Below are 23441 nucleotides of genomic sequence, written 5' to 3'. Positions count from 1 at the left end.
TTATTTGTTTTAAAAAGAAAGAGGCTAAATTATAACAGTCGTATAATAGCCATCCAACGAAATAAAAATCTTATTGCCGTGAATCCCAAGATTCTTCGAGAAAGTATAGTGACTCAGTAACGCCTACAAGCAGAGGAAATTGGAGATGGGCAATTGCACCGGCCGTTTCAGACACATCCAAATCATTCTTCCTCGCCTGATCGGGCAGATCAAAGTTAAACTTATGCACCAGTCTTGCTATTGCAAGCTCACTAAGTACGGTTACGTAATCCATACCCGGGCAGCCTCTCCGCCCCGCCCCAAATGGAATGAACTCAAAATGCACACCCTTGAAATCCATATTGTTATCGAGAAACCTTTCGGGGTTGAAATCTTCTGGATTTTCCCACAACATCGGGTCTCTTCCAATCGACCAGGTGTTGACAACAACCATCGTGCCAGCTGGAACATCGTAACCCGTTACCTTTGTGTCTTGTGTTGATTCGCGGACCAGTAACGGAGCAGGGGAGTGTAGTCGAATGGACTCTTTGATCACTGCTTTGAGATAGTGCAGCTTCTCTAAATCATCCTCCGTTATCTCATCATTGTATCCGGCTACTCGTCTAACTTCATGCTGCAATTTTTCCATTTTATTTGGATTTTTTAAAAGCTCCGCCATCGTCCACTCCATAACAGAAAATGTTGCCTCGATTCCACCAACAAACGTGTTCTGCAAGAAAAAAAATCGAAAGATAGTCGAAAAAGCATGACGTAATATTTTTTCGTAATATAATTAAATACAATTCATATTACAGTCTCAAATCCATAGGCCTCAGTGGATTCCGAGAGACCTCCAAGCTCATATGTTTTTTAGGAGCTACCAAATTCAGAAAATTCTTGTATATTTTTCCATTGGAAAAAAATAATATTGGATGAAAATGCATCTAAAAAGGCCTAATAGTAATATTACTTTTCTTTCTATTAAAAAAAAAAGAAAATCGAATATATTAATTTTTAGTATCGCACATGGCCTCACGAACTATCGGATTGTCCCTGATTTGATCCAGTATCGAGTCAATTATTGCATAAGTTGTCGAACCCTTATGCAATTTCGGATTTCAAACTACGCTACAATATGAAAATTGGTTGCAATATATGAAAAATTGCAACGAGCATGAGTTTTTTCTTTCCAAAATAGTCTTCATTGGTTTAATTGCATTCACCACCTTTGTGTTTACTCTAATTGGTAAAAACTCGATGTGTTTTTAATTATTAGCAAAATCCACCCTACGGTTCAATTTTATTAGCAAACGGCCCCCCTAAAAATGCATCATTAGTGGTTGTGTATGCGATTAAAAATGTGGAGTTCTTTAACGACTAGAGAAGACATGAGTGTTGAATGTAATCCATGACTCGGGTTTTACGTGCCCGATTAAGTAAACATAAAGTGACAAAGAGAGTAATCTTACATGTATAACACCTTTGATATCATCGTCTCCAACGGCAAATGATCCGTCTTTGTCGTTCGATCTCTGAAGTTCAATCAATATGTCCACAAAATCTACGCTCTCTCCAATAATATTCTTAGCTCTATGCTCCTCGAGTACGGTCTCCAAGAATCGATCAAACCACTTAGCCAATTTCTCCACTTTAGCATTTAAACCACTCACCCGATCGATCCACGCCAACCAAGGGATGTGATCGCCTACACAATAAGTACTACCCAACATCTCCATCTCTTCGTTTAACTTCATTCTCAACTCTCTGCCCTCGTCGCATTTAATGCTGTATTTTCTCCCAAACGCCACCCGACAAAACACGTTGTGCGCTAGCGAAGCCAACATATCACTCAAGTTTATAACGACCGAGCTCGATTGTCGCGTCATATTCAGAATCATGAGGGATGTTTCTTCATCCCTCGCGTCACGGAAAGACGACCGATGAACGCTCATAAGATGATGGATGTATACGTCCCTCATATTGTTCGAGTAATCTCCGTACGGAGAAAAAACCGAGTCCTTTGAGCCGTAGAATAATTTATACGGAATTGTTAGTTTGGGCCGGTTTGAGAAGATTGAGTCCTGGTTCTTCAATATCTCACGTGCTGCATCGGCTGACGAGACAACGAGAACCGGTACACGGCCGAAACGGAGAAGCATTAGCGGGCCGTGTTTTGTAGAGAGAGAGTGGAGCGATTTGTGAAGGGATAAGCCGATTTGGTGCAGATTTCCAATCACGGGTAGCTTTCTTGGAGATGGAGGTACCCTTTTTTGGGCATGATTATTATTACTACTTTGCCATTTGTAAAGGAAGATGAAGAACATCACTAGGGGGAATAATGGGATCAAGAAATGGGCGAAAGAAGCCATTCGATTTTGATCTCTTCTTTTATGACTGATTCTGAGTATAAGCATAGATATATGACTTTGTGTGGCATATATATATATATATATATATATATATATATATATATATATATATATATATATACTTATGAAATTGTGCAGTATACGGAATCAGTGGCGTATGTAGCATAGTCCTAGGGTGTGCAGTTGCACACCCTTGGATTTAAAAAAAAAAAAAAAAAATTATATAATAATTTTTGGGTTTTTTTTTATATTTATAACTAATGGGGGGTTAAATTGAAATTTAGTAAAAATTAATATAACCTTACCCACAAACAGAGGCCATTTTCCAGAAGGCTTTTTCCTCTGTTTTTCACTTTTGACTCCAGTAACAAAATATAAAAACAGAGAACACAAACGCTTCACCAAAAAGTTGGAAAAAAAAAACGATCGTGGTTTGGTTTCCTTCTCCCTTCGTCAACTCCGATCAAACAACACATGATTTCCGCCACCAATCCAACTCCGATCAAACGATCGTGGTTTGGTTTCCTTCTCCCTTCGTCAACTCCGATCAAACAACACATGATTTCCGCCACTAATCCACCCCATATATCCTTTTAGTTGGATATATGCACTTTGCACGTGCACCACATTATGTAGGGATTCCATCCATTTTTAATTATTATAAAAACTTCTATTTTTATCTAATTATATTTATTTTCAGAAACTAGATCGATTTGTGACAAAGACAAAACGCTCTCGGCTAGAAGAACCATCAACATCAAATGATAATGTGAATATTGGAAGGCCAACTAATGATATCGCCCACGAAGAACAAGTTCAAGGTATTCACTCTCAATTGCAAATAGAAGTTAATGTGAACACTATTGAGGCCGACCCGGGATTAAGATTGCCTATTAGTGTGTTCTTGCTAAGACTTCAAAAGAGCTTGAAACTATCCGGAGAGCTTACTTGCAAAAAGGTCCTTGTCAACCTCGACTCCATACATTTCCTCAATCTACTTTATATGGACAACAACGTAGATTTAGTGCGGATTGGTACAATGAATTTGGTAGTTGGTTGGAATATAGTGAAAGTAAAGATGAGGTATTTTGCTTATGTTGCTATCTTTTTAAGGTTGGCGATAGTGCAAAAGGGGGTGGTGATAAATTTGTTGGTGAAGGTTATAAGAATTGGCACAAGAAAAAGAGTTTGAGAACACACGAGGGAAATCATGATAGCGTTCATCATCATTGCTACATGGCTTGTCAAGATTAAATTAATAATAAATGTCACATAGATGTTCCTCTTGCGAACAAAACTAAAGAATCTAAACGTGAGTATTACATTCGGTTGCGTACAACGACTAAAGCCATAAGATATCTCTTACGGCAAGGACTTGCATTGCGGGGGCATGATGAATCAAATGAGTCGCTAAATAAAGGTAATTTTGTTGAGCTTATCAAGGTTATGGCGGAAGACAACGATGAAATTAATCGAGTTGTTTTGGATAACTCTCCGGGAAATTGCATAATGAAAGCACCAAATATTCAAAACCAAATTATCAGTTCATTTGCCCATTTTGTCTTGAAGGCTATTCTTTGTGACATTGGTGATGATTTCTTTGCTTTACTAGTTGACGAGGCACGTGATGTTTCCATTAAAGAACAAATGGCCGTTGCTTTACGTTATGTGAACGGTGAAGGGAAAATTATTGAACGTTTTATTGGCGTTGTTCATGTTCCAAACACTACTGCACGATGTCTGAAAGTTTCTCTTGAGTCTCTTCTTACGACATTTGGCTTGAGCTTGTCACGTGTGCGTGGCCAAGGTTATGATGGAGCTAGTAACATGCAAGGAGAGTTTAATGGTTTGAAGAGTTTAATATTGAAAGAAAACAGGTCTGCTTTTTATGTCCATTGTTTTGCTCATCAACTTCAGTTGGCTCTTGTGCAAATTACTAAGAAGAATAAGCAATTATGTGAGTTTTTTGGTTCTCTTGCAATGTTAGCAAATATTATTGGAGGTTCTTGTAAACGTCAAGAGTTGCTTCGGGAGAAACAATTTGAAAAACTGTGCGAAAAGATTTCTTTTGATAATTTTGTAACGGGTAGTGGTTTGAATCAAGAAGCCACTTTAAAAAGGCCGGGAGATACACGTTGGAATTCATATTATTTCACAATTTTGAGTATGATTAAGTTGTTCTCGTCGGTGGTTGATGTACTAGAGTATTTAGCAAATAATGGTGATGATGTTGCTCATTGTGGACAAGCCACAATTCTTTTAAGAAATATTGAGTGTTTTGAGTTTACCTTTGTTTTGCACTTAATGAGATCAGTCTTGGGAATCACAAATGATTTATCACAAGCATTGCAAAAAAAAGACCAAGACCTTGCTAATGCCATGAAGCTTGTTACTTTTGCTAAAGATCGACTGCAAGAATTGAGAGAAGATGGTTGGGGCAAATTGTTGCAACAAACTTCAGACTTTTGTGTTGAGCATGACATTCTTGTCCCAAACATGGATGATAATTTTCTACTTTACTCAAGAGATGGCAGAATATCCCGGAGAGGTACACAAATTACAAACTTGAATCATTATCAAATTGAGGTGCTTTACACAGTCATAGATCTTCAACTTTCAGAGTTGAACGATCGTTTTGATAATACCAATACGGAGTTACTTAGTTTGATATCGTGTTTTGATCCAAGTAATTCGTTCTCTGCTTTTGATACAAATGCTTTGGTGAAATTAGCTGGATTTTATCCAAGCGAGTTTGATGATTGTGGTCTTATCGTTCTTGAAAATCAACTTGAAAATTTTATTAGAGATGTTAGAAGTGATCAAGACTTTTCAAATATGGTGGGGGCTAGTAGGCTTGCTGAGAAGTTGGTTGCAAAGAGAAAAAATATTACTTATCCATCGGTGTATTTGCTATTGAAGTTGTCGTTAATTTTGCCGGTTGCAACCGCATCAGTGGAAAGGGTATTTTCTGCAATGAAGATTGTCAAGTCAGAACTACGCAATCGTATGGGGGATCAATTGTTGAATGATATTTTGGTGTCGTACATTGAAAAGGATATATTAGATAATGTTAGTGTCGACGAAGTGATGACTTTTTTCCAAGAAATGGGACCACGTCGAAAAATATTTTAGAACTTTTTATTTGTATATTAAAACGGTAGTATTTTTAAAAAAAACGGTAGTATTTTTAAAAAAAATTCCATGTGTATTATTTATATATTTTTTTGTTATTATATTTCGAACACCCTTAATTAAAATCCTGGATTCGCCACTGCACACACACACACACACACACACACATAATAATAAGAAAATAGAGAGGAAAAAAACATGCCTGGTCTCTCTTGCAGTTGAAATAGGTTTCTCTAAGCCCCACACACTCGCTGGAAATGTGTGGGCTCTTCTCTTTCGCACATTCTCCATACGGCCGATTCTCTACCTACATCAATTCATCAAAAAAAATCATGATTTAAATCACTCAATTCTACAATACAAAAGTCCCCAATTGCAAAATATACCTACATTTCCAATGAATTCAGTTCAAATCTCGATTACACATTTCCAATTAGCCAATCTCGTCTCACCAATTAAAAAAAATGATGAAATTAAAGAAGAGAAATCACAAAGGTTTCGTTCGTTGTACCTTGACGCAATCGGATTCGCTGAGGCATTTGACGAGTTCCGTAGCCAGACCTTTGCACGACTTCGCCATTTTTTCTAAAACCTCTGAAGAATTTGTTTCTCTCTCTGAGTTTTTATTTGGGAGATGTATTTTTAGTTTATTTTTTTATTCTTTTATCTGAAAGTCTTGTGAATTGACGAAATTAGCCCTTTATTTTCACGTGTGAGTTGCACGTGTGCAATTCAGGCAAGGATTTTGCTATAAATGGATTTTTTAATCATCGGTGCAACAATTTAACAAGTTCAAGTATGCTCGTGCAACTTTTTTCCGTTCAGGGGGTAAAGCGCAAAAACGTCCAAAGTTTAGGGGATTTTTTGCAGTTAACTCTAAAAATAATTAAGATTGTTAAAATAAAATATAATTATCTACAATCTCGTATATGAATAAAATTTTGAGCCCTAATCAAATTACTACATAAAATAATCCATAACATGATTTAGAGACTCAAAATTATAGAGTCCTCCATTGTGGAATATTTTTTTTAGAGACTGTGAAATTGTACCGAGTCACCATATGGGTCTCCAAAACAGAATTTGGAGACTCAGTTAGAGATTCCCTAAGGAAAATCGTGAAATAATTTCCACCTATATTTCCCCCGATCCCCACTATTGATGCAATCTCTACCAAATCCATTTTTGTCTTGCGAATCGCGATAGAAACCTTAAAAAGACCACATTTATCTTTTGAATTTGCATTCACGGCCCCATTTACGAAAACCACCTAGGAAGAACAATGGGAAATATCCATTAGAATCCTGTTTGAAGTTTCTGAACCTAATTTATGTAATTTTTAATATTGCACGAGGTAAATCGAACATTATTTTCTACTTGTCGTTTTTTGGACCTCCCGGAACTTTTGTACTTTATATATCTTCTTGGAATGTGTCGGTTGTATCTTCAAGGAATATTTCGGTTGTAGTGTTATTTTTTCGGTTGTATCTTATTTAACACCATTTCAAGTTTGACAAGTATGGTTCCACCGATTTCATTGCTTCATCACATTAATTCCAAGAAGATTGAGTGGAAGATAATTGCGGGAGTGATTCGTCTATGGTTAGTGTCAGATAGGTGGGAAAAAACAGAAACTGCTAGTATTGAAATGGTTTCTATGGATGAGAAGGTGATGTTCCATTTTCCGAGTTTCTTTTCCTTTTGTTTTGTTTCAATTTATATTTCGAAAGTTCCGCATATAACAATTTTAGTCGATTTTATTCGAATTTGTAATAGGGTATGCGTATCCATGCTACGGTAAAATAAATTCTCATTGAGAAATTTAAAGAATTGGTGAACGAAGGCGGAACTTATATTTTTTCAAAATTTCTTTGTGGGCGATTCCAGTTTACCATTTTAAACATCTACACATAGATTTTAGGCTCAATTTTGAGGGAATGAATGTAGTTACTATTACAGTTGCTGACAATATGCCGTCTACCAACTTTAAGTTCGTTTCTTTCGACATATTAAAGTAGAATGTGGATGAAACTTTACTATTTGGTACGTAAGGTCTCATATCATTCTTCTATGACTAAATTATTGTTCCTATTGGGTGTAGAATCAAATATTTCGATTCTAGCTGGGTCATGCTAATTTTATGTGTTAATGTTTTACACAACCCTTTGTGGTCAAAACTCGTCCCTTAGAGTTACGGCTAAGATGAAGTTCGTTTCACCTTAATCACCCAACGAATCAAGATTGACGTCTAGCAACTACGCGTCATGATTCCCTAGATACAAATGAATTGCCTGCTGTTGGGGCTAAATACCTAATTAACACGCAAGTGCACGTATCGCAAACAAGTAGTAAAAGTGGACTCGTGAGAGTCGGATGTCGAACCCACAGGGAATACTCAAATTATCTAATCCTAAGTACCAAATTCTAACAATTATGATTTTTATCCAGCCTACGCAAAGTTGTCAAATTTAATCAACTAAATAATTAAACTAATTATGAAAGCAAATAAACACGAGAAAATATCAATAAAAACGGACCTAGGATTTTATCTTCCCCCTATGCAAGAACTGCTCACCCAAAACCCCTCAATTATGAAATATATGATTCATGATTATTAACCCGAGACACTAATTTACTCATAACCCGCTGTCGCGTGTATTATGAGTATATTATTCATAAACGGTTCACTATATGTCTATGCAAACAATTTATGAATAAAGCATTAACTAACAAGTCTCGTAAATGGCTACCTAAGGTGATATCTATATGTCTACGACACCACATGCAATTGACACACTCATCCGGTGAAAACTACTCGAAGGTTCTTATACTTACCGTCTAATTATCAAAATAGCTCTGTCGAGTCAATCCCAATAATCACAGATAAAGCACATAAATTGATCAAGTTCATGCACTAACAATCATAACAAGTATAAGAAATAATCATAGAATCATAATTGCATAATCTCAAGAAAACGGGTTCACCATCCCCACATAGGGTTCCGACAAAATTCTAGATTAAAAACTTAGCTACTCGTAATTCTTATGATAAGCAAAATAGAATAAATAAAATAAATAAGAAAAACTATGCTTGAGTCTTCGTTGATCTTCGTTCTTCGTGTTTTGTGGTGTAAAATTTCGTGCTTATGGTGTAGAGACTTGTTGCTTTTATAGGCTTTTCTTGATAAGGAAGTAGTGGAAACCTAATAGGAATCAATTTCCGCCACTTTCCCCCATTAGGATTTGTTCGTCGATTTGTGCCATGTTGGAGTCCGAATTTTGGAATGTTGTGTGAATAATAATTGTAGCCCTTGAAATTAGCTTTCCAATGCCATCAAAATCACCTAATTCGGAGTTCGTATGAGAGAGATATGCTCGAAATGGTGGACACTGTCAAAGCTGTGGCGAGATTCCTTTTTCCAATTTGATTTGTTTCCTTATTTGCAACTTTTTCCTTTCTTTTTGATCTTTTTTCCTTCATGGACACCTAATTCTCGTTTTTCACCTATAAAACACAAAATCAATCAATTAAAGCACAAATATAATTAAATCTAAACAAAAGATCCACGTAAAGTAAACGTATTGAGTGTAATATCTACACTCAACACACCCCCAAACTTGAACTTTTGCTTGTCCTCAAGCAAAATCTAATCGTAAGCAAATGACTCAACTACCGCATCTCATCACATAGATCAATGACCAACTTCATGTTTTCAGAACTTGTAATTATAATGAAAATTCGTAGGCATTCGCAAGCTCAAAATTCAAAAGCACTTAGTCACTTACCATAGTCAAAAACCACAAATCATGCAATTGTTTCAAGCATCCAATATTTGTAAATTAAAAATAGAAAAAATTTATGCTTACATGCATATGTTTGACTACAAATACTCACCAAATTATTCTACTCTACTAATATCGAACATTAAGCTATTGGGATCATTGGGGCTTTTTGGCTTTCAATTGTTAGGCTATTTGGTTCGAGGTAGGAAATATGGGTATATGTGGTTATTCTTCTTGAATTGAGGTGATTACGCCGAAATTTGAAATATAAGCGTTTGAAACAATGAAGTCACCTCTAAGGACTTTAATAAACTCGATTCTTAAGAGTTCAAAAGTCTCCACTTTTGCTCTTAAGACAATGGATCGATCTTTCAAAACAATTCAACAACTAGTCCTTACTTCTCTCTTCTAGTCTCTTCTTCTTCTCTTTTTTTTTTTTTTTTATATATATATATATATATATATATATATATATATATATATATATAGATACATATATATTTTTCTTCTTCTTTTCTTTTTCTCTTTTTCTTTTCTCTTTTTTTTTTTCGGGGAAGAAGAAGAAGGACCTTATAAAAAATTTCAACCGAACTCCAAGGGGTAATTTTTCAAGAATCTCCATCTATTCTACCTTATACACATTGGCTAAAAGAAAGAACACATTTTCTCCGAGGCTCAAATCAAGGTTCTAAGGAAAATTTCGATAAAAAGGTAGGCTTGAAAGGCTCAAACGGATCAAAGAAGGCCCAAATCATATCCCAAATCACTCACTACTCAATACTTGGTATCATAAATTTCCTAAGGTGAGGTCTAAAACCGAATATAGCATGATCTAACACAATTTAACTCCAAATTTAAAATACAAAACATTCAACCCAAGCAATGCACAAAGTGTGATTCCTAGCAATAATTCGTTTCTAAGTTCCGTTGAATCGAAAGCTAAACAAACATCTAATCCTTATCACAATAAAACAAGCAATTTCATCATTAAACATTGATCATCTCTCATCATCATAACTCATCGATGCGTTCGACTCAAGCAATTTTTTTTTTAAGAAAACAATAAATAAACGAAAACGACTATAAAGAAAAAAATTCCTAAAGCATGCAATCTAAAACCTATAAAGCACATAAAAAGTGTTTTTTCACCCCCAAACTTAAAATTTACATTGTCCTCAATGTAATTAAAACGAAGTTTAAGGATAGAATACACCTTGATTAGTCGAAACTTCCTCCACGTGTTGCACCTCTCCATCTCTTCCTCTTTCAAGCAAACTTTTTTTTACGACCTAAAAATTCAAACATGATTAAATTATTAGGTTGCAAGCTTATATACATTCTAAGAAAATTAAAAGCAACTAAAAATACGAAAATATGTGAGAGAAAAAAAAAACGATAAATGCTCGGGTTGCCTCCCGAGGAGCGCGTTTAATTTTAAGTCTTCAGCCGGACTTCGCTTCTTGAAATTGTTATGTCCAATCCAAAGCCTTGTAGATTGCGCATCCATCCATGAGCTCTATCACTTCAATTGCAACCAAGGCATGGATAGCACTGCAATATGTCACGGTCCACCTTAACTTGTAGTCTTTTTTTGTTGTAATCAATCGGTACGAAGCCAAGATGGGATCTTCATCACCCGCTCCCTCAAATCGGTACACAAAAACCTCAAGTCTGTGTATAACCTCCACTTCAAACACATTCGTCTTCTCATCAACCTCTATTGATGCCTTCAAATCTACATTTAGATCAACGACAGGGTCCACAACTAGAATATCTTCAATCATTACATCCATCTCCTTCTTCTCTTGTTCTGAGGCATCTTCGTGGTTTAGCTCGATTGCCTTCTCAGATTCATCATGCTCAAGTGTCTTCGTAATTTCTATTTCTCTCATATCGACACTATTTTCTGGACATGGAAGATTTTTCTCACCACAGGCTTCACCCGAATTTTCTTTGATGTAACCATTGCCGATTCCGTCTGGAATATATTCAAGAAACTCATATTTTAATTTGAGCGTCATCTCTTCTAGTTGTATCTCCATGTTTCGAAATGATGATTGAGTGGACTTCATGAATTCGGCAATAAGGGATACCAAATCAAGTTGTTCATCAGTGGTCTGCTGCTGCATTGGATAATAATTTTGAAAATCATCAAATTGTGGCTCTCTATGTTGAAACTCGTTCAAATCTTGGTCTTGAAAGTTTTGCTCCTATGTGTTGGTGTAAGTGTTCCAATAACCTCCGTTGGTAATTTCGACGAAATTTGTCGCTTTTGGTGATCCCCAACATTGATCGGAATAATGATTTCCACCACATGCGGAACAAAGCGGAGGCATATCATAGGTGTTTTGGAGGTATTCGTCAGATGGAAGCCATTCATATCCCGTTTGAGGTGCCCCAACATTGTAACCAGACATGTAACAAAAAAAAATAAAAAAAAATCAAAATTAAAAATAAAAATAAAAATTAAAATTAAATGGCTGAAGTAAGAAAAATTGCTCAAATTTGATATTAGAATAAATAAATAATTTAGCCGTATTCCCCGGCAACGGCGCCAAAAACTTGTTGGGGCTAAATACCTAATTAACACGCAAGTGCACGTATCGCAAACAAGTAGTAAAAGTGGACTCGTGAGAGTCGGATGTCGATCCCACAAGGAATACTCAAATTATCTAATCCTAAGTACCAAATTCTAACAATTATGATTTTTATCCAGCCTACGCAAAGTTGTCAAATTTAATCAACTAAATAATTAAACTAATTATGAAAGCAAATAAACATGAGAAAATATCAATAAAAACGGACCTAGGATTTTATCTTCCCCCTATGCAAGAACTGTTCACCCAAAACCCCTCAATTATGAAATATAGGGATAATTACACTTTTCGTCCCTATACATTACCACTTATACGATTTTCGTCCCTAAACAAGATGAAGTTACAATTTTCGTCCCTATACATGTCACTTTTATGTTGTTTATGTCCCTCCGTCCATTTGTCCAGTTAGTTTGGACGGAAAAATCGCACGTGCGTCGCACGTGACACACAAAAGCACCTCAACACCTCAAAACGTTCAATTACGCATTACAGGTAAACACAATCTGCCCTAATTCTCTCTTGAATCCAAATGCCCCCTTTTTTAAATCCCTAATTTGTTCCACATCTCACCTGTAAATCCCTAGTTTCTTGAAGTAAAAAAGTGTTCAATCACCAAAATTATCACTGATCACGATTTTTGGAGTAGATTACAATTTCTGGAGTGGAGCTACGGAATTGCGACAAATACTAGGGTTCTTCATCTAAGGACAACAAAAATGTCGAGAAGAGCTTCACTGATGCTAGAATGTACTCCGAATTACGGTAAGTTTCTTTTGTTTAAATTTACTTTTGTTTGAGCGAAATTGTTTGCCTTAGCTGATTACTGATTGGAGTTTTTTTTTTTTTTTTTTCTTAATTATTTTAAATAAAGCTTGTGTTGGGGAATTAACATGTTTCACCATTAAAATGAGACATGGTGGAATTATGAAGCACTCTCCAAAAAGAGAGTACATAGGAGGAAGTCTTGAATGGTTTGATTTTGTCGATATAGATCAAATAGGGATGTTTGACTTTTGGGGTTTTGCTGAGGAGCTGGGGTACACTGAAAAATGGAGTCTTAGGTTTTGGCTTAAGCATGGAAAAAGTTTTGATAAACACTGCAAGTGTATTGAGACTGATAGTGACGTGTTTAATATAAGAGGCCATAATCCTAAAAATTGGGAAGTTGAGATATTTATTGAACATCTAAATCTGGGAGTGGATGTGGAGGGTGAAACTGGGGGTAGGTTAGTCAATGAAGCTGTTATAATTGATGATGTAGGGTTGGAGGGAGAGAATAGTGAATCTGATGAATTTAGTGAGGATGATGATGTGTTTTATCAAAGTGATTATGACATGGAAGATGATGATAAATTGTTTGAGCAATTTGTAGATCCTGAGGCTGAGTTTGGGGGGTTGGGTAAGGGTAACTCTGTTGCAGATGATGATTTCATTAGTGAGGAAATGTATAATAGGCTGCAAAATGAAGAAGGTGATGAAGATTGTGTAGTTAGTGATGATGATTTTGACAGCTCAAATGGTAGTGATAAGGATGAGGGTAAGGGTAGAATGAAGTTCCCCAAATTTAATCCTAAAACTGAGAATAAGAATCCAGACATCATGCTAGGCTTGATTTTCAGTTCCAAAAAAGAGGCAAAATTTGCTATTGAGTCTCATTGTTTTAGGAGGGGTATGATGGTGAAATTTCCAAAAAATGATGCCATTAGACTCAGGGCTGTGTGTAAAAAAGAGGGTTGTGGATGGTACATTCATGTCTCCAAAATGCAAAATGACCACTCTTGGCAAGTGAAAACCTATAACCCAAGACACACTAAATGTTCCTGGAATTATAACAATACAAGCCTTAAGTCTGGTTGGATTGGCAAAATATTTATGAAAAAATTGAAAGACAATCCAAAGTTGGGTACAAATGAATTCAGAAGTGAAATTTGTACAACTTTGAAGGCCAATATAACCAGATCACAGGCTTACAGAGCAAGAAAAAAGGCAATTAAGATAATCCAGGGAACTTTGGAGGAACAATTTTCAAAAATTTATGATTATTGCCTAGAAATTGAAAGAACTAATCCAGGTTCTACAGTTATCATGAAGCTGACTGAGGAGAGAAGATTCCATAGGTTGTACATGTGTTTCAATGCATGCAAGGTTGGGTTTAAAAATGGTTGTAGGCCTATAATTGGGGTAGATGGTTGTTTCTTGAAGGGTGGGCATGGAGGTCAACTATTAACTGTAGTTGGGTTAGATCCAAATAACAACATCTTCCCAATTGCATATGCAATAGTTGAATCTGAAACAAAAGACAGTTGGATCTGGTTTTTGAACTTGTTGAATGCAGATATTGGATTTGAAAATGAACATAATTGGACTTTTATGTCTGACAAGCAAAAATGGTTAATTCCAGCTTTTGAAACTTTGTTTCCCAATGCTGAAAATAGATTTTGTGTGAGACATTTACATAGCAATATGAAGAGGGATGGAGTCACTGGGTTGGCAATCAAGACAGCATTATGGGGGGCAGCTAAAGCAACCAGGGTTGAAGAATTTAATAGAAAAATGCAAGAGTTGAGAGACATTGATGAAGATGCCTATCAATGGTTAGTGAAAAAGCCTCCTCAAAACTGGACTAGATCCCATTTCAGTCCACATCCTAAGTGTGACATCCTACTGAACAATATGTGTGAATGTTTCAATAGTTTCATTCTTGAAGCAAGAGAAAAACCAATAATTTCTTTGCTTGAAACTATTAGAAATCTGTTAATGACTAGGGTGCAATCTAACAAGGAAAAAGCTGCAAAATGGGAAGGTCTCTTGTGTCCAAAGATAAAAAAGATCTTGATGAAGATTATGGAAGAGGCTGGGGAGTGTATATCTATGAAATGTGATGATTATCATTTTCAGATTATTGGTCCATTTGACCAACATACTGTTGACTTGTTGGAGAGAAAGTGTAGCTGCAAAAAATGGGATTTAAGTGGCATACCTTGTAAACATGCATGTTCAGCAATATGGTGTAGAAATGAGGAGTCTGAATCATATGTACATAATTGTTACAAGGTTGAGACCTATTTACAGGTTTATGAGCCTCCAATCTTAGGCTTCAATGGACCTGAATTGTGGCCCAAAAGTTCATTAGAAGCTCCACTGCCTCCAAACTACATTGAAAAAGCTGGCAGGCCTCAAAGGCTAAGGAGGAGAGAACCTGATGAACCCCCTGCCCCAGGTGCAAATCCACATAGATTGAGAGGAATTAAAAGAAACAATAAATGTAAGACATGTGGGGGCACAAACCATAACTCAAAAACATGCAAGAAAAGAAAATTTTCTGCAGTTGAGCAGGTGCAAGCAAGTCAAAGTGGAACTGGAGATGCAGTTGGCCAACAAAATGAGTCTGTATTTGAAGTTCCTCAAGATTACTTGGCCACTCAAGCTTCTGTTTCAAGTGTACCACCACAGAGAAAAACAAAATTACAGGTTTCAATTATTTTTTTTTATTTTTCAGTATGGTTAAAATATATTTATAGTCTTTTGTGAATTAGTATTTAATAAACTTATTTGGGATAATTACAGGTTAAAAGGCCTTCTCAAAAGAATGTGAATGTTAAAGGAAGGACAAATACAATTGCTTTTCAAGCCAGCAAATCATCTCCAACAGTTAACACTCCTGTTATTGTCAAAGGGGGACTCAATTTTATCACTCTGAACAATCTGAAAGCAAGTGTCTCACATTCCAAGTCTGCTGGTGCCTCACATTCCAAGTCCAAGTCCAAGTCTGTTGGTGATTCTTCATCCAATGCCAAGTCTGTTGGTGGTTCTGCATCTAAGGCTGTTGGTGGTTCCAATCTTGCATCTTAGTCTTAGATGGCATTTTTATTTTGAAGACAATCTTGCGTTTTTATGAATATGTAATTTGTTCTATGAAGTACTTTGAATTATGTAGTGTTTTTGTGAACTTGCAGTTTAGTTTGATGTACTCTAATGTGAGATGTCATATGTTATCATTTGAAAACAAGTTTGTAATTTGAATCATGTTTGCAAACAAATCATATGTTTGTACTTTGAATGATGTTTTTGGAATCATGAATGATGTTTTTGGAATCAATAATGTAGTCTATGTTTTATTTTATTTTTTGTAAGTGATGCTTGCATTTATTTTGTCAATCTGTTAACATGTACCAAAAATGCAAACATAATTGAGATACAAACTTGCATTATATTGGACAAAAAAAAAAACAACAATGTTATCACAAACAACTACATCTTAACCACTAATATTAATCACTGAAAATTCTAACCACTAATTTTCATCATTACAATGACAATTAAACAACCTAAGACAACCAAAAGAACTTTCAAGATCTTCATTCTATTGTTATACATCACAATTAAATTTTCCATTTTCTTTATTTTTCTTTCATAGGACTTCTTTTCCTTTGCCATCATATCTTCTTGCTTTGCCATCATATCTTCTTCATTTGCCCTTATATCTCTTTTTTTCCTTATAGCTGGCCAATTCATCATTCAAACGGTCTATTCTTCTTATCAATCCAGGGATAATATTCTTTGATCTAGCACACATTTCAGGATCATGCCATTTGAACACATCACAGTTTTTAACTCTCTGTTCCAAAAGAAACACAATTGTGTGTGACAAAAAATATCAATACACACACACACATACACACACACACACACACACACACACAAAAATTACCTCATAATTTGGACAGACACGAAATCTTCTTCCAGGATTACTAGGAGTCCATGAGGTCAACAATGGCATCTCATCTCCACATTTACAATAAAACACTTCATTTCTAGCAGATCTTGAATTGTAGCTAGAACCACTATTTTGACTCATCCTTCAAGCTCCATTCCCCAATATAAAACAACAAATTCTTAATTTTTGTTTCCAAATTAAAATCTAGGATAAATAAAGAGAGAAGAAAATTTACTTCGAATTCGCGACCGCAAGTTCTGAAATTATCTACCTGCGCTGAAGAAGCTTCAAAATTTGAATTGCCCACTTTCTAATTGTGCTTCCAATGATGAATTCATAAGGAATTGAGAGATTTCGAAAATTGGGGCTTAGGGTTTTCGAGAGAATTTTGGTATTTATAAAATTATTCTAATAATCTGAACGTTTTGAGGTGTTGAGGTGCTTTTGTGTGTCACGTGCGACGCACGTGCGATTTTTCCGTCCAAACTAACTGGACAAATGGACGGAAGGACAGAAACAGCATAAAAGTGACATGTATAGGGACGAAAATTGTAACTTCATCTTGTTTAGGGACGAAAATCGTATAAGTGGTAATGTATAGGGACGAAAAATGTAACTATCCCATGAAATATATGATTCATGATTATTAACCCGAGACACTAATTTACTCATAACCCGCTGTCGCGTGTATTATGAGTCTATTATTCATAAACGGTTCACTATATGTCTATGCAAACAATTTATGAATAAAGCATTAACTAACAAGTCTCGTAAATGGCTACCTAAGGTGATATGTATATGTCTACGACACCACATGCAATTGACACACTCATCCGGTGAAAACTACTCGAAGGTTCTTATACTTACCGTCTAATTATCAAAATAGCTCTGTCGAGTCAATCCCATTAATAATCACAGATAAAGCACATAAATTGATCAAGTTCATGCACTAACAATCATAACAAGTATAAGAAATAATCATAAAATCATAATTGCATAATCTCAAGAAAACGGGTTCACCATCCCCACATAGGGTTCCAACAAAATTCTAGATTAAAAACTTAGCTACTCGTAATTCTTATGATAAGCAAAATAGAATAAATAAAATAAATAAGAAAAACTATGCTTGAGTCTTCGTTGATCTTCGTTCTTCGTGTTTTGTGGTGTAAAATTTCGTGCTTATGGTGTAGAGACTTGTTGCTTTTATAGGCTTTTCTTGATAAGGAAGTAGTGGAAACCTAATAGGAATCAATTTCCGCCACTTTCCCCCATTAGGATTTGTTCGTCGATTTGTGCCATGTTGGAGTCCGAATTTTGGAATGTTGTGTAAATAAGAATTGTAGCCCTTGAAATTAGCTTTCCAATGCCGTCAAAATCACATAATTCGGAGTTTGAATGAGAGAGATATGCTTGAAATGGTGGACACTGTCAAAGCTGTGGCGAGATTCCTTTTTCCAATTTGATTTGTTTCCTTATTTGCAACTTTTTCCTTTCTTTTTCATCTTTTTTCCTTCATGGACACCTAATTCTCGTTTTTCACCTATAAAACACAAAATCAATCAATTAAAGCACAAATATAATTAAATCTAAACAAAAGATCCACGTAAAGTAAACGTATTGAGTGTAATATCTACACTCAACACCTGCAAGAACCTTTTGATATAGTTAGCGTACAATACGATCCCTTGGATTCATATGTCCCGATTGAACTAGAAGCATTGGTTCATCGAGACCTCCTTACTAGTTCAATGATTGTGCGATCGTTCTAAGTGTTGTAATCGTTACGTGCATGACTTAGAGAATCGAATTCTCTAATCATCACTTAGTCAGCTCTGGCTAGAGACTTAGAGATTACAAACTATGAGAACACACAGGACATCCAAGACTATTTTAGCGATCGAATCCCCGACTACAATGCACAGACTTCCCACTAGATTTCGGACTGCACGAACACTGGCCCTTGGGGTGGTCCTCGGTGGAACTCAGGGACATGTCACCATACAGCTGGTCCTCTAGTGACGTCACAATGATGTCTAGGTCATAAGGACTAATGGTGTAAAACTATACCATAGATATCTCTACTCGATTATTGAGAACCACTTAGAGATTTCTAGGGTGAGGGAGTTCAGTGAACTCGTCAACTTACGAGCACCCACTTATGCATGCCGATATCACAATACCGTTTACTCATGAGATGCAGTGCACATACACTATGTGCTAGTCTCTTAATGGGAAAGGCCGATATCCTCATTGGTGGCGTAACCCTTCGACTAGGAACACGTTTAACAATTATAATACTAAAGTAAATATCTCACGATCCTAACGATCAATTACTAGTACTTGTAATAACTATAAGGACTATATCTATGCTTGTGACAAAGGGACAAAGATATAGAATGCCAAGGTGTTTTATCATTAATACGAAAATGATTATTTATTACAATAATAAATGGAAAGACCACAGCCACAAGTTGGCTTGTTGGTCACCTACTCTAACATTATATTTGTTTGGACTTATTTTATTTGTGTTATGAGATGATTTTTAAGTAGTAAGTACTAACAGTTTATATATATATATATATATATATATATATATATATATATATATATATATATATATATATATATATATATATATATATATATATATATATAATGCGTTGCTATTAATTTTACAAGACGTGTAAAATCTTACAATTTTACGATCCGATTTTATGTTTTCGATTTTACTACTCCTCTCCGATTTCAAGTAAAATCTCGATTTTAACTACCTTAGTTACCAATACCAATTCAGCCAGAAGTGCTATGTTTGCAAAATGGTGAGGATGAAATTGAGGTGGAAAATATTCAAGAAAATTCAAGATCTGCTGATGAGGTTCAAGAAGATGAAACTGCAGTCCAAAGCAATGCAGGGATACTGATGTTCAAGAAGATGAGATTTCAAGGGAAAATACTTATGTTCAAGAAGATGAAACTGCAGTTCAAGGCAATCTAAGGCAGTTGATGATGTTGAAAATAGTTCAAGGGAAGGTACTCATGTTCAAGAATATAACATTTCAAGGGATGTTGATGAAGTTTATGAAGATGAACTTGCAACTAAATGCAACTGAAGTTGATGATTGAAAGTGAAAAGCCATTACAAGTTCAAGGGAATTTGATGATGAAATTGAAGCAAAAATTGCTATTACAAAGGCCTTTTTAGAAGAGGAATTTGAAAAGAAAATGGCAGTACATGAAGAACCATCACATAGTCCTGAAGAAACAGATCTTCAAGAACCATTTCAAGAAGAACCAGTTGAGCCATTGCAAGAAGAACTAGTACATGAAGAACCATTACACTCAAAGGCAGATGATTCTTCAGATAGTGACAACATTCAATTTGACGAGTCCTCAGATGGTGATGCAAAGTCAAATGCTTCAAGTGAGGAATTAGAGGATATTGAAGACTCTTTAAATAATGATATCTTTGTTGATAAACAACCTACTCATCGAGACCTAATCAGGAAACTCAAGAGAATGTGAACGAAGGCCAAAAGAGCAAGTTATAGGATTGAGAAAAGTCATTTAGATCATACTACACCATCTACAGCCCATCGGTATAGTGAGCCAGAAGACGATAATGATATTGAAAACTTGGATGATTTAAACAGATTTAAATGTCCTACATTCACTCAACCAATAAGCATGAGAAAAAAAAACTTGGAAACTTTGATGAAGTTCTCAAATATCGGTCTTTTTATAAATGCACTGACATATTGGGTGGTGAGAAATGGCTATGAGTTCAATATATAAAAATATGAAAGGAGTAGGGTCGCTGTAGAAGAAGAAGGTTGCAATTGGAGGATCCTTGCATATGTTGTACAAGGTGGTCCAACTTTCTAGGTATAATAAATACTTTTCATACTTTTTATGTATAATAAATACTTTCTCATTCATTTTATATGTAAAAAAATAGTTTTTTATTCCTTATTTTCAGATCAAGAAAATTACATGAGAACATACATGTTCAAGGAAAAGAGTGAACAAACATGCAAATGTCAAATACAATGGTAAAAGAATAGAATAAGCAATCAAAGACAACCCTGATAGTCCAATTCAGAAGCTTGGAAACTCAATACGGAGGAAGGTTGGTGTTGAAGTTGGATACTGGAAGACGTTAAGGCCTAAAAAAGTTGCACTTAGTAAAATCAAAGAGCTAGATGCTCAAGAGTATGTGTGGGACTACTGGTTAGAGATAGGAAACTTGGTTTTAAGATGCTATTCTATTAAGATCCTCCAACTTTTGATAGGATGTATTTTAGTCTTTCCCCAATGAGTCTTTGGTTATATGCAATTCGCCATTTAATTAATATCATGACCTTTTTATGATTTAATTTTCATAACTCACCGCCTCTCTATAACCATTGAGGCTCCCTTGTGGTTCGACGGCGGGGAAATCATGTTCTCTCGGGTCAAATATCGCATATCAACTTTAATGTTTGTAATAAAATAACCAATAGAGGGGAGATAACCGTCTGGGAAACAATAATTACTTGTCCAAATTCTGCAACAATGCAGAACTCTTGTGGGATCTCAAATGCATTGCTATAAAAAAACAAAGAATCTTACAAAACTAACCTGATTACCCATCTCCATAAGAAAAACATGTCAGCGACTTATAAATAAAAAATGTAAATTTAATCCATAATCGTAAACACCAAAAAAATAAAATGTAAGTTTAAAAAGTATAATATAAATAACTTATTTAGATCAAATTTTGGAACACATACTTATAAACAACATTCATCGTAGTACTTGAAGTGTTTCCATCTTTGTCACATATAAGTATCTTCATTACTTTGCGACCGGTAACTCTTGAGATAGCAACATATAATTACCCATACGAAAACACCGGCTTCTGAAGATTTATACTGACATGTTGAAGAGACTGACCTTAACTTTTATTTATTGTCATTGCAACCGAAAGATTGATAGGAAACTGTCGATGTTGAAATTTAAAAGGAATTCTGCTATCGGATGGCGTTAGAGTCAGACGTGGAATAAACACCTTATGAACAATGTTGGTGCATGATATAGTTTTTGCTTCCAATACTCGCTTTCTTAATCACGTGATTGAAAGTCAGGTGCCGTTGCGCAAATCTGAAGATTGGTCTATAATTCTCAGCAGCATGACTGGAACTCCAACTTTAAGCTTTAAATCATGATTTGGAAGACCGGAAGAATTAATGTTATTTAGAAATTCAGGCGTATAAATGTCATCAGATCTGTCAATGGCTTTGTTAGTTGAACACGGACTATCAAAACTGAGATAGGTCATCATTTCACCAGGAACCAATGATAGCAAGTAATTATTCACCACATCAACAATCTCATTAGTTGGAGCCAGTATAGCCCTATGTTACAAATAACGGATATCATCCATGTTCTCCAAAAATGATGGATAAGTTTTATTTACAATCACAGTAAGTGGGTCACCTGAATATTTTATGAGCAAGTCACAAGAAATTTCAATGTCGACCACTTGATCATTAGGACAACCTATAGTGCTATCCCTAACACTAACACGCATTCTGAGAATTTCTTCACTTCATGAATCTCAGAATTTGATATGCCGGATTGAAGGCTCATATTTTTGTGAATGTCAGAACTTCACAGTATCCCCATAAACATGAGGAGTTAATACTAGCAAACACTACCTCTTGTCTCGTTACTTTCGGTATTACAAGTAGAATCTGTAGAAAATCACCACAAAAAACAATTATTTTCCCCCGAATGGTTGTTTTTTACTATCAGAATTAGAGAATTTGAGTATATCTTTGAAAGTCTTGCTAACAGCCTCAAAGCAGTGTTTATGTATCATAGGAGCTTCATCCCTAATGATAAGTTTTGCTTTGACTATCAAATTAACCAGTGGGCTACCTTGTGCAATGTTGCAAGTAGAATCTTCATTAACATTTAAGGGGATCACAAATCTCAAATGAGCAGTTCTACCACCAGAAATGAGTAGAGCTGCTATACTACATGAAGTAACTGTAAGGACTATTTCACTTTTGATATCAGAGCTGATGAAAGTGTTCTCAAAATATATGTTTTGCATGTACCGTCCTATCTATAAATAAAAAATAGTCCGCGTCTTCTTGCAATGTGAAGCATTATGTTATCGTAGATATTTTTCTTTTCATCGATGAGATTGGCCAAAAGTTGACAATGTTCTGCAGTAAATGTCTGTCCGTCATATCTAAGTTCATCATGGATAAGCCTATTCTGAACTTGTGAAAGCAATGATATGTGTATTCTTGGCATTGTCGGAAAAATAGCAAGAATCTTATTGGTACTCCTCAAAATACTCTCTACTTCTGCGAGAGCGATTTTTTTTCAAATCGTCTTCACTAAGCTGCAAATATGTGATATTGCAAAAATATAATAAATATTTGATATAACATAAAATATTGTATTGATTATGTTAGATATTTAATAGGATGAACTTCATAACAAATAAGTAAATACTGAAAATTATTCAATAATATCAAATCGAAGGAGTGTTCATTGATTATGTAGGATATCATCACTCAAGTGCTGTCATATGCTGTTCCAAACAAATTCTGGCCGTTAAAGCTGATTTGAGAACATTAATATTGCAAATAGATTTCTCAAGTAATTAGTTGTACCTCAATCACTTGCTTCGCGAATTCCATCAATATATTCTTTTTTCATCATCCAACAAACCCATAGCATAGCAAGAATCTCAAAATGTAGGATAAACAACACATCTATAGTTCTCAAATCATAATAAGAAATATCACCCTTTGACATATTCAACAAAATTCTCAAATAATATATTTCTCCACTTCCAAGGGGTACGTA

General features: G+C 35.4%; 4 protein-coding genes, 1 long non-coding RNA gene and 1 pseudogene across 5 annotated transcripts; 3 read left to right on the top strand and 3 right to left on the bottom strand.

Moving 5' to 3' along the window:
• Nucleotides 1-48: 48 nt before the first annotated feature.
• LOC105971093 (cytochrome P450 71A6) lies at nt 49-2354 on the bottom strand. The gene is made up of 2 exons (XM_088825360.1): nt 1449-2354; nt 49-709 (listed from the first exon to the last, which is right to left on the bottom strand). Exons 1-2 carry the CDS (start codon nt 2346-2348, stop codon nt 71-73), a joined length of 1539 nt encoding a protein of 512 aa, XP_088681486.1. The 5' UTR covers nt 2349-2354; the 3' UTR covers nt 49-70.
• Nucleotides 2355-3973: 1619 nt separating this feature from the next.
• Nucleotides 3974-5496, top strand: LOC105971134 (uncharacterized). The gene is made up of 2 exons (XM_088825444.1): nt 3974-4317; nt 4351-5496. Exons 1-2 carry the CDS (start codon nt 3996-3998, stop codon nt 5478-5480), a joined length of 1452 nt encoding a protein of 483 aa, XP_088681570.1. The 5' UTR covers nt 3974-3995; the 3' UTR covers nt 5481-5496.
• A 99-nt stretch (nt 5497-5595) lies between these two features.
• Nucleotides 5596-6348, bottom strand: LOC105971095 (cytochrome c oxidase assembly factor 5-like). The gene is made up of 2 exons (XM_012995941.2): nt 5992-6348; nt 5596-5787 (listed from the first exon to the last, which is right to left on the bottom strand). The coding sequence occupies exons 1-2, from the start codon at nt 6058-6060 to the stop codon at nt 5596-5598; spliced, it is 261 nt and encodes an 86-aa protein (XP_012851395.1). The 5' UTR covers nt 6061-6348.
• Nucleotides 6349-12145: 5797 nt separating this feature from the next.
• On the top strand, nt 12146-12960 carry LOC148767043 (uncharacterized). The gene is made up of 3 exons (XR_016034264.1): nt 12146-12352; nt 12507-12622; nt 12732-12960. It is a non-coding gene; the product is annotated as an uncharacterized LOC148767043 (long non-coding RNA).
• Nucleotides 12961-13113: 153 nt separating this feature from the next.
• Nucleotides 13114-16000, top strand: LOC148767042 (uncharacterized). The gene is made up of 2 exons (XM_088825354.1): nt 13114-15331; nt 15428-16000. Exons 1-2 carry the CDS (start codon nt 13196-13198, stop codon nt 15710-15712), a joined length of 2421 nt encoding a protein of 806 aa, XP_088681480.1. The 5' UTR covers nt 13114-13195; the 3' UTR covers nt 15713-16000.
• A 5450-nt stretch (nt 16001-21450) lies between these two features.
• Nucleotides 21451-22437, bottom strand: LOC148767041 (uncharacterized; annotated as a pseudogene).
• Nucleotides 22438-23441: the final 1004 nt, after the last annotated feature.

The sequence above is a fragment of the Erythranthe guttata genome, chromosome 11 (assembly GCF_056151865.1).
Source record: "Erythranthe guttata isolate IM_541 chromosome 11, IM_541, whole genome shotgun sequence".
In the NCBI taxonomy this organism is placed as follows: Eukaryota; Viridiplantae; Streptophyta; class Magnoliopsida; order Lamiales; family Phrymaceae; genus Erythranthe; species Erythranthe guttata.
Note: the sequence above shows the minus strand (reverse complement) of the source record. Positions and strands in the feature narration are given on the sequence as shown.

What these genes read in the sequence shown, in the direction of transcription:
- LOC105971093 (XM_088825360.1), bottom strand. Translation starts at nt 2,348, where the DNA reads ATGGCTTCTTTCGCCCATTTCTTGATCCCATTATTCCCCCTAGTGATG. An exon ending in ATATCAAAGGTGTTATACAT is followed by an intron (nt 710 to 1,448) that starts GTAAGATTACTC and finishes TTTTTCTTGCAG; the next exon opens with AACACGTTTGTTGGTGGAAT.
- LOC148767042 (XM_088825354.1), top strand. Translation starts at nt 13,196, where the DNA reads ATGGAAGATGATGATAAATTGTTTGAGCAATTTGTAGATCCTGAGGCT. An exon ending in AGAGAAAAACAAAATTACAG is followed by an intron (nt 15,332 to 15,427) that starts GTTTCAATTATT and finishes GGATAATTACAG; the next exon opens with GTTAAAAGGCCTTCTCAAAA.
- LOC105971134 (XM_088825444.1), top strand. Translation starts at nt 3,996, where the DNA reads ATGGCCGTTGCTTTACGTTATGTGAACGGTGAAGGGAAAATTATTGAA. An exon ending in GCAATTATGTGAGTTTTTTG is followed by an intron (nt 4,318 to 4,350) that starts GTTCTCTTGCAA and finishes ATATTATTGGAG; the next exon opens with GTTCTTGTAAACGTCAAGAG.
- LOC105971095 (XM_012995941.2), bottom strand. Translation starts at nt 6,060, where the DNA reads ATGGCGAAGTCGTGCAAAGGTCTGGCTACGGAACTCGTCAAATGCCTC. An exon ending in GCGAATCCGATTGCGTCAAG is followed by an intron (nt 5,788 to 5,991) that starts GTACAACGAACG and finishes GAATTGATGTAG; the next exon opens with GTAGAGAATCGGCCGTATGG.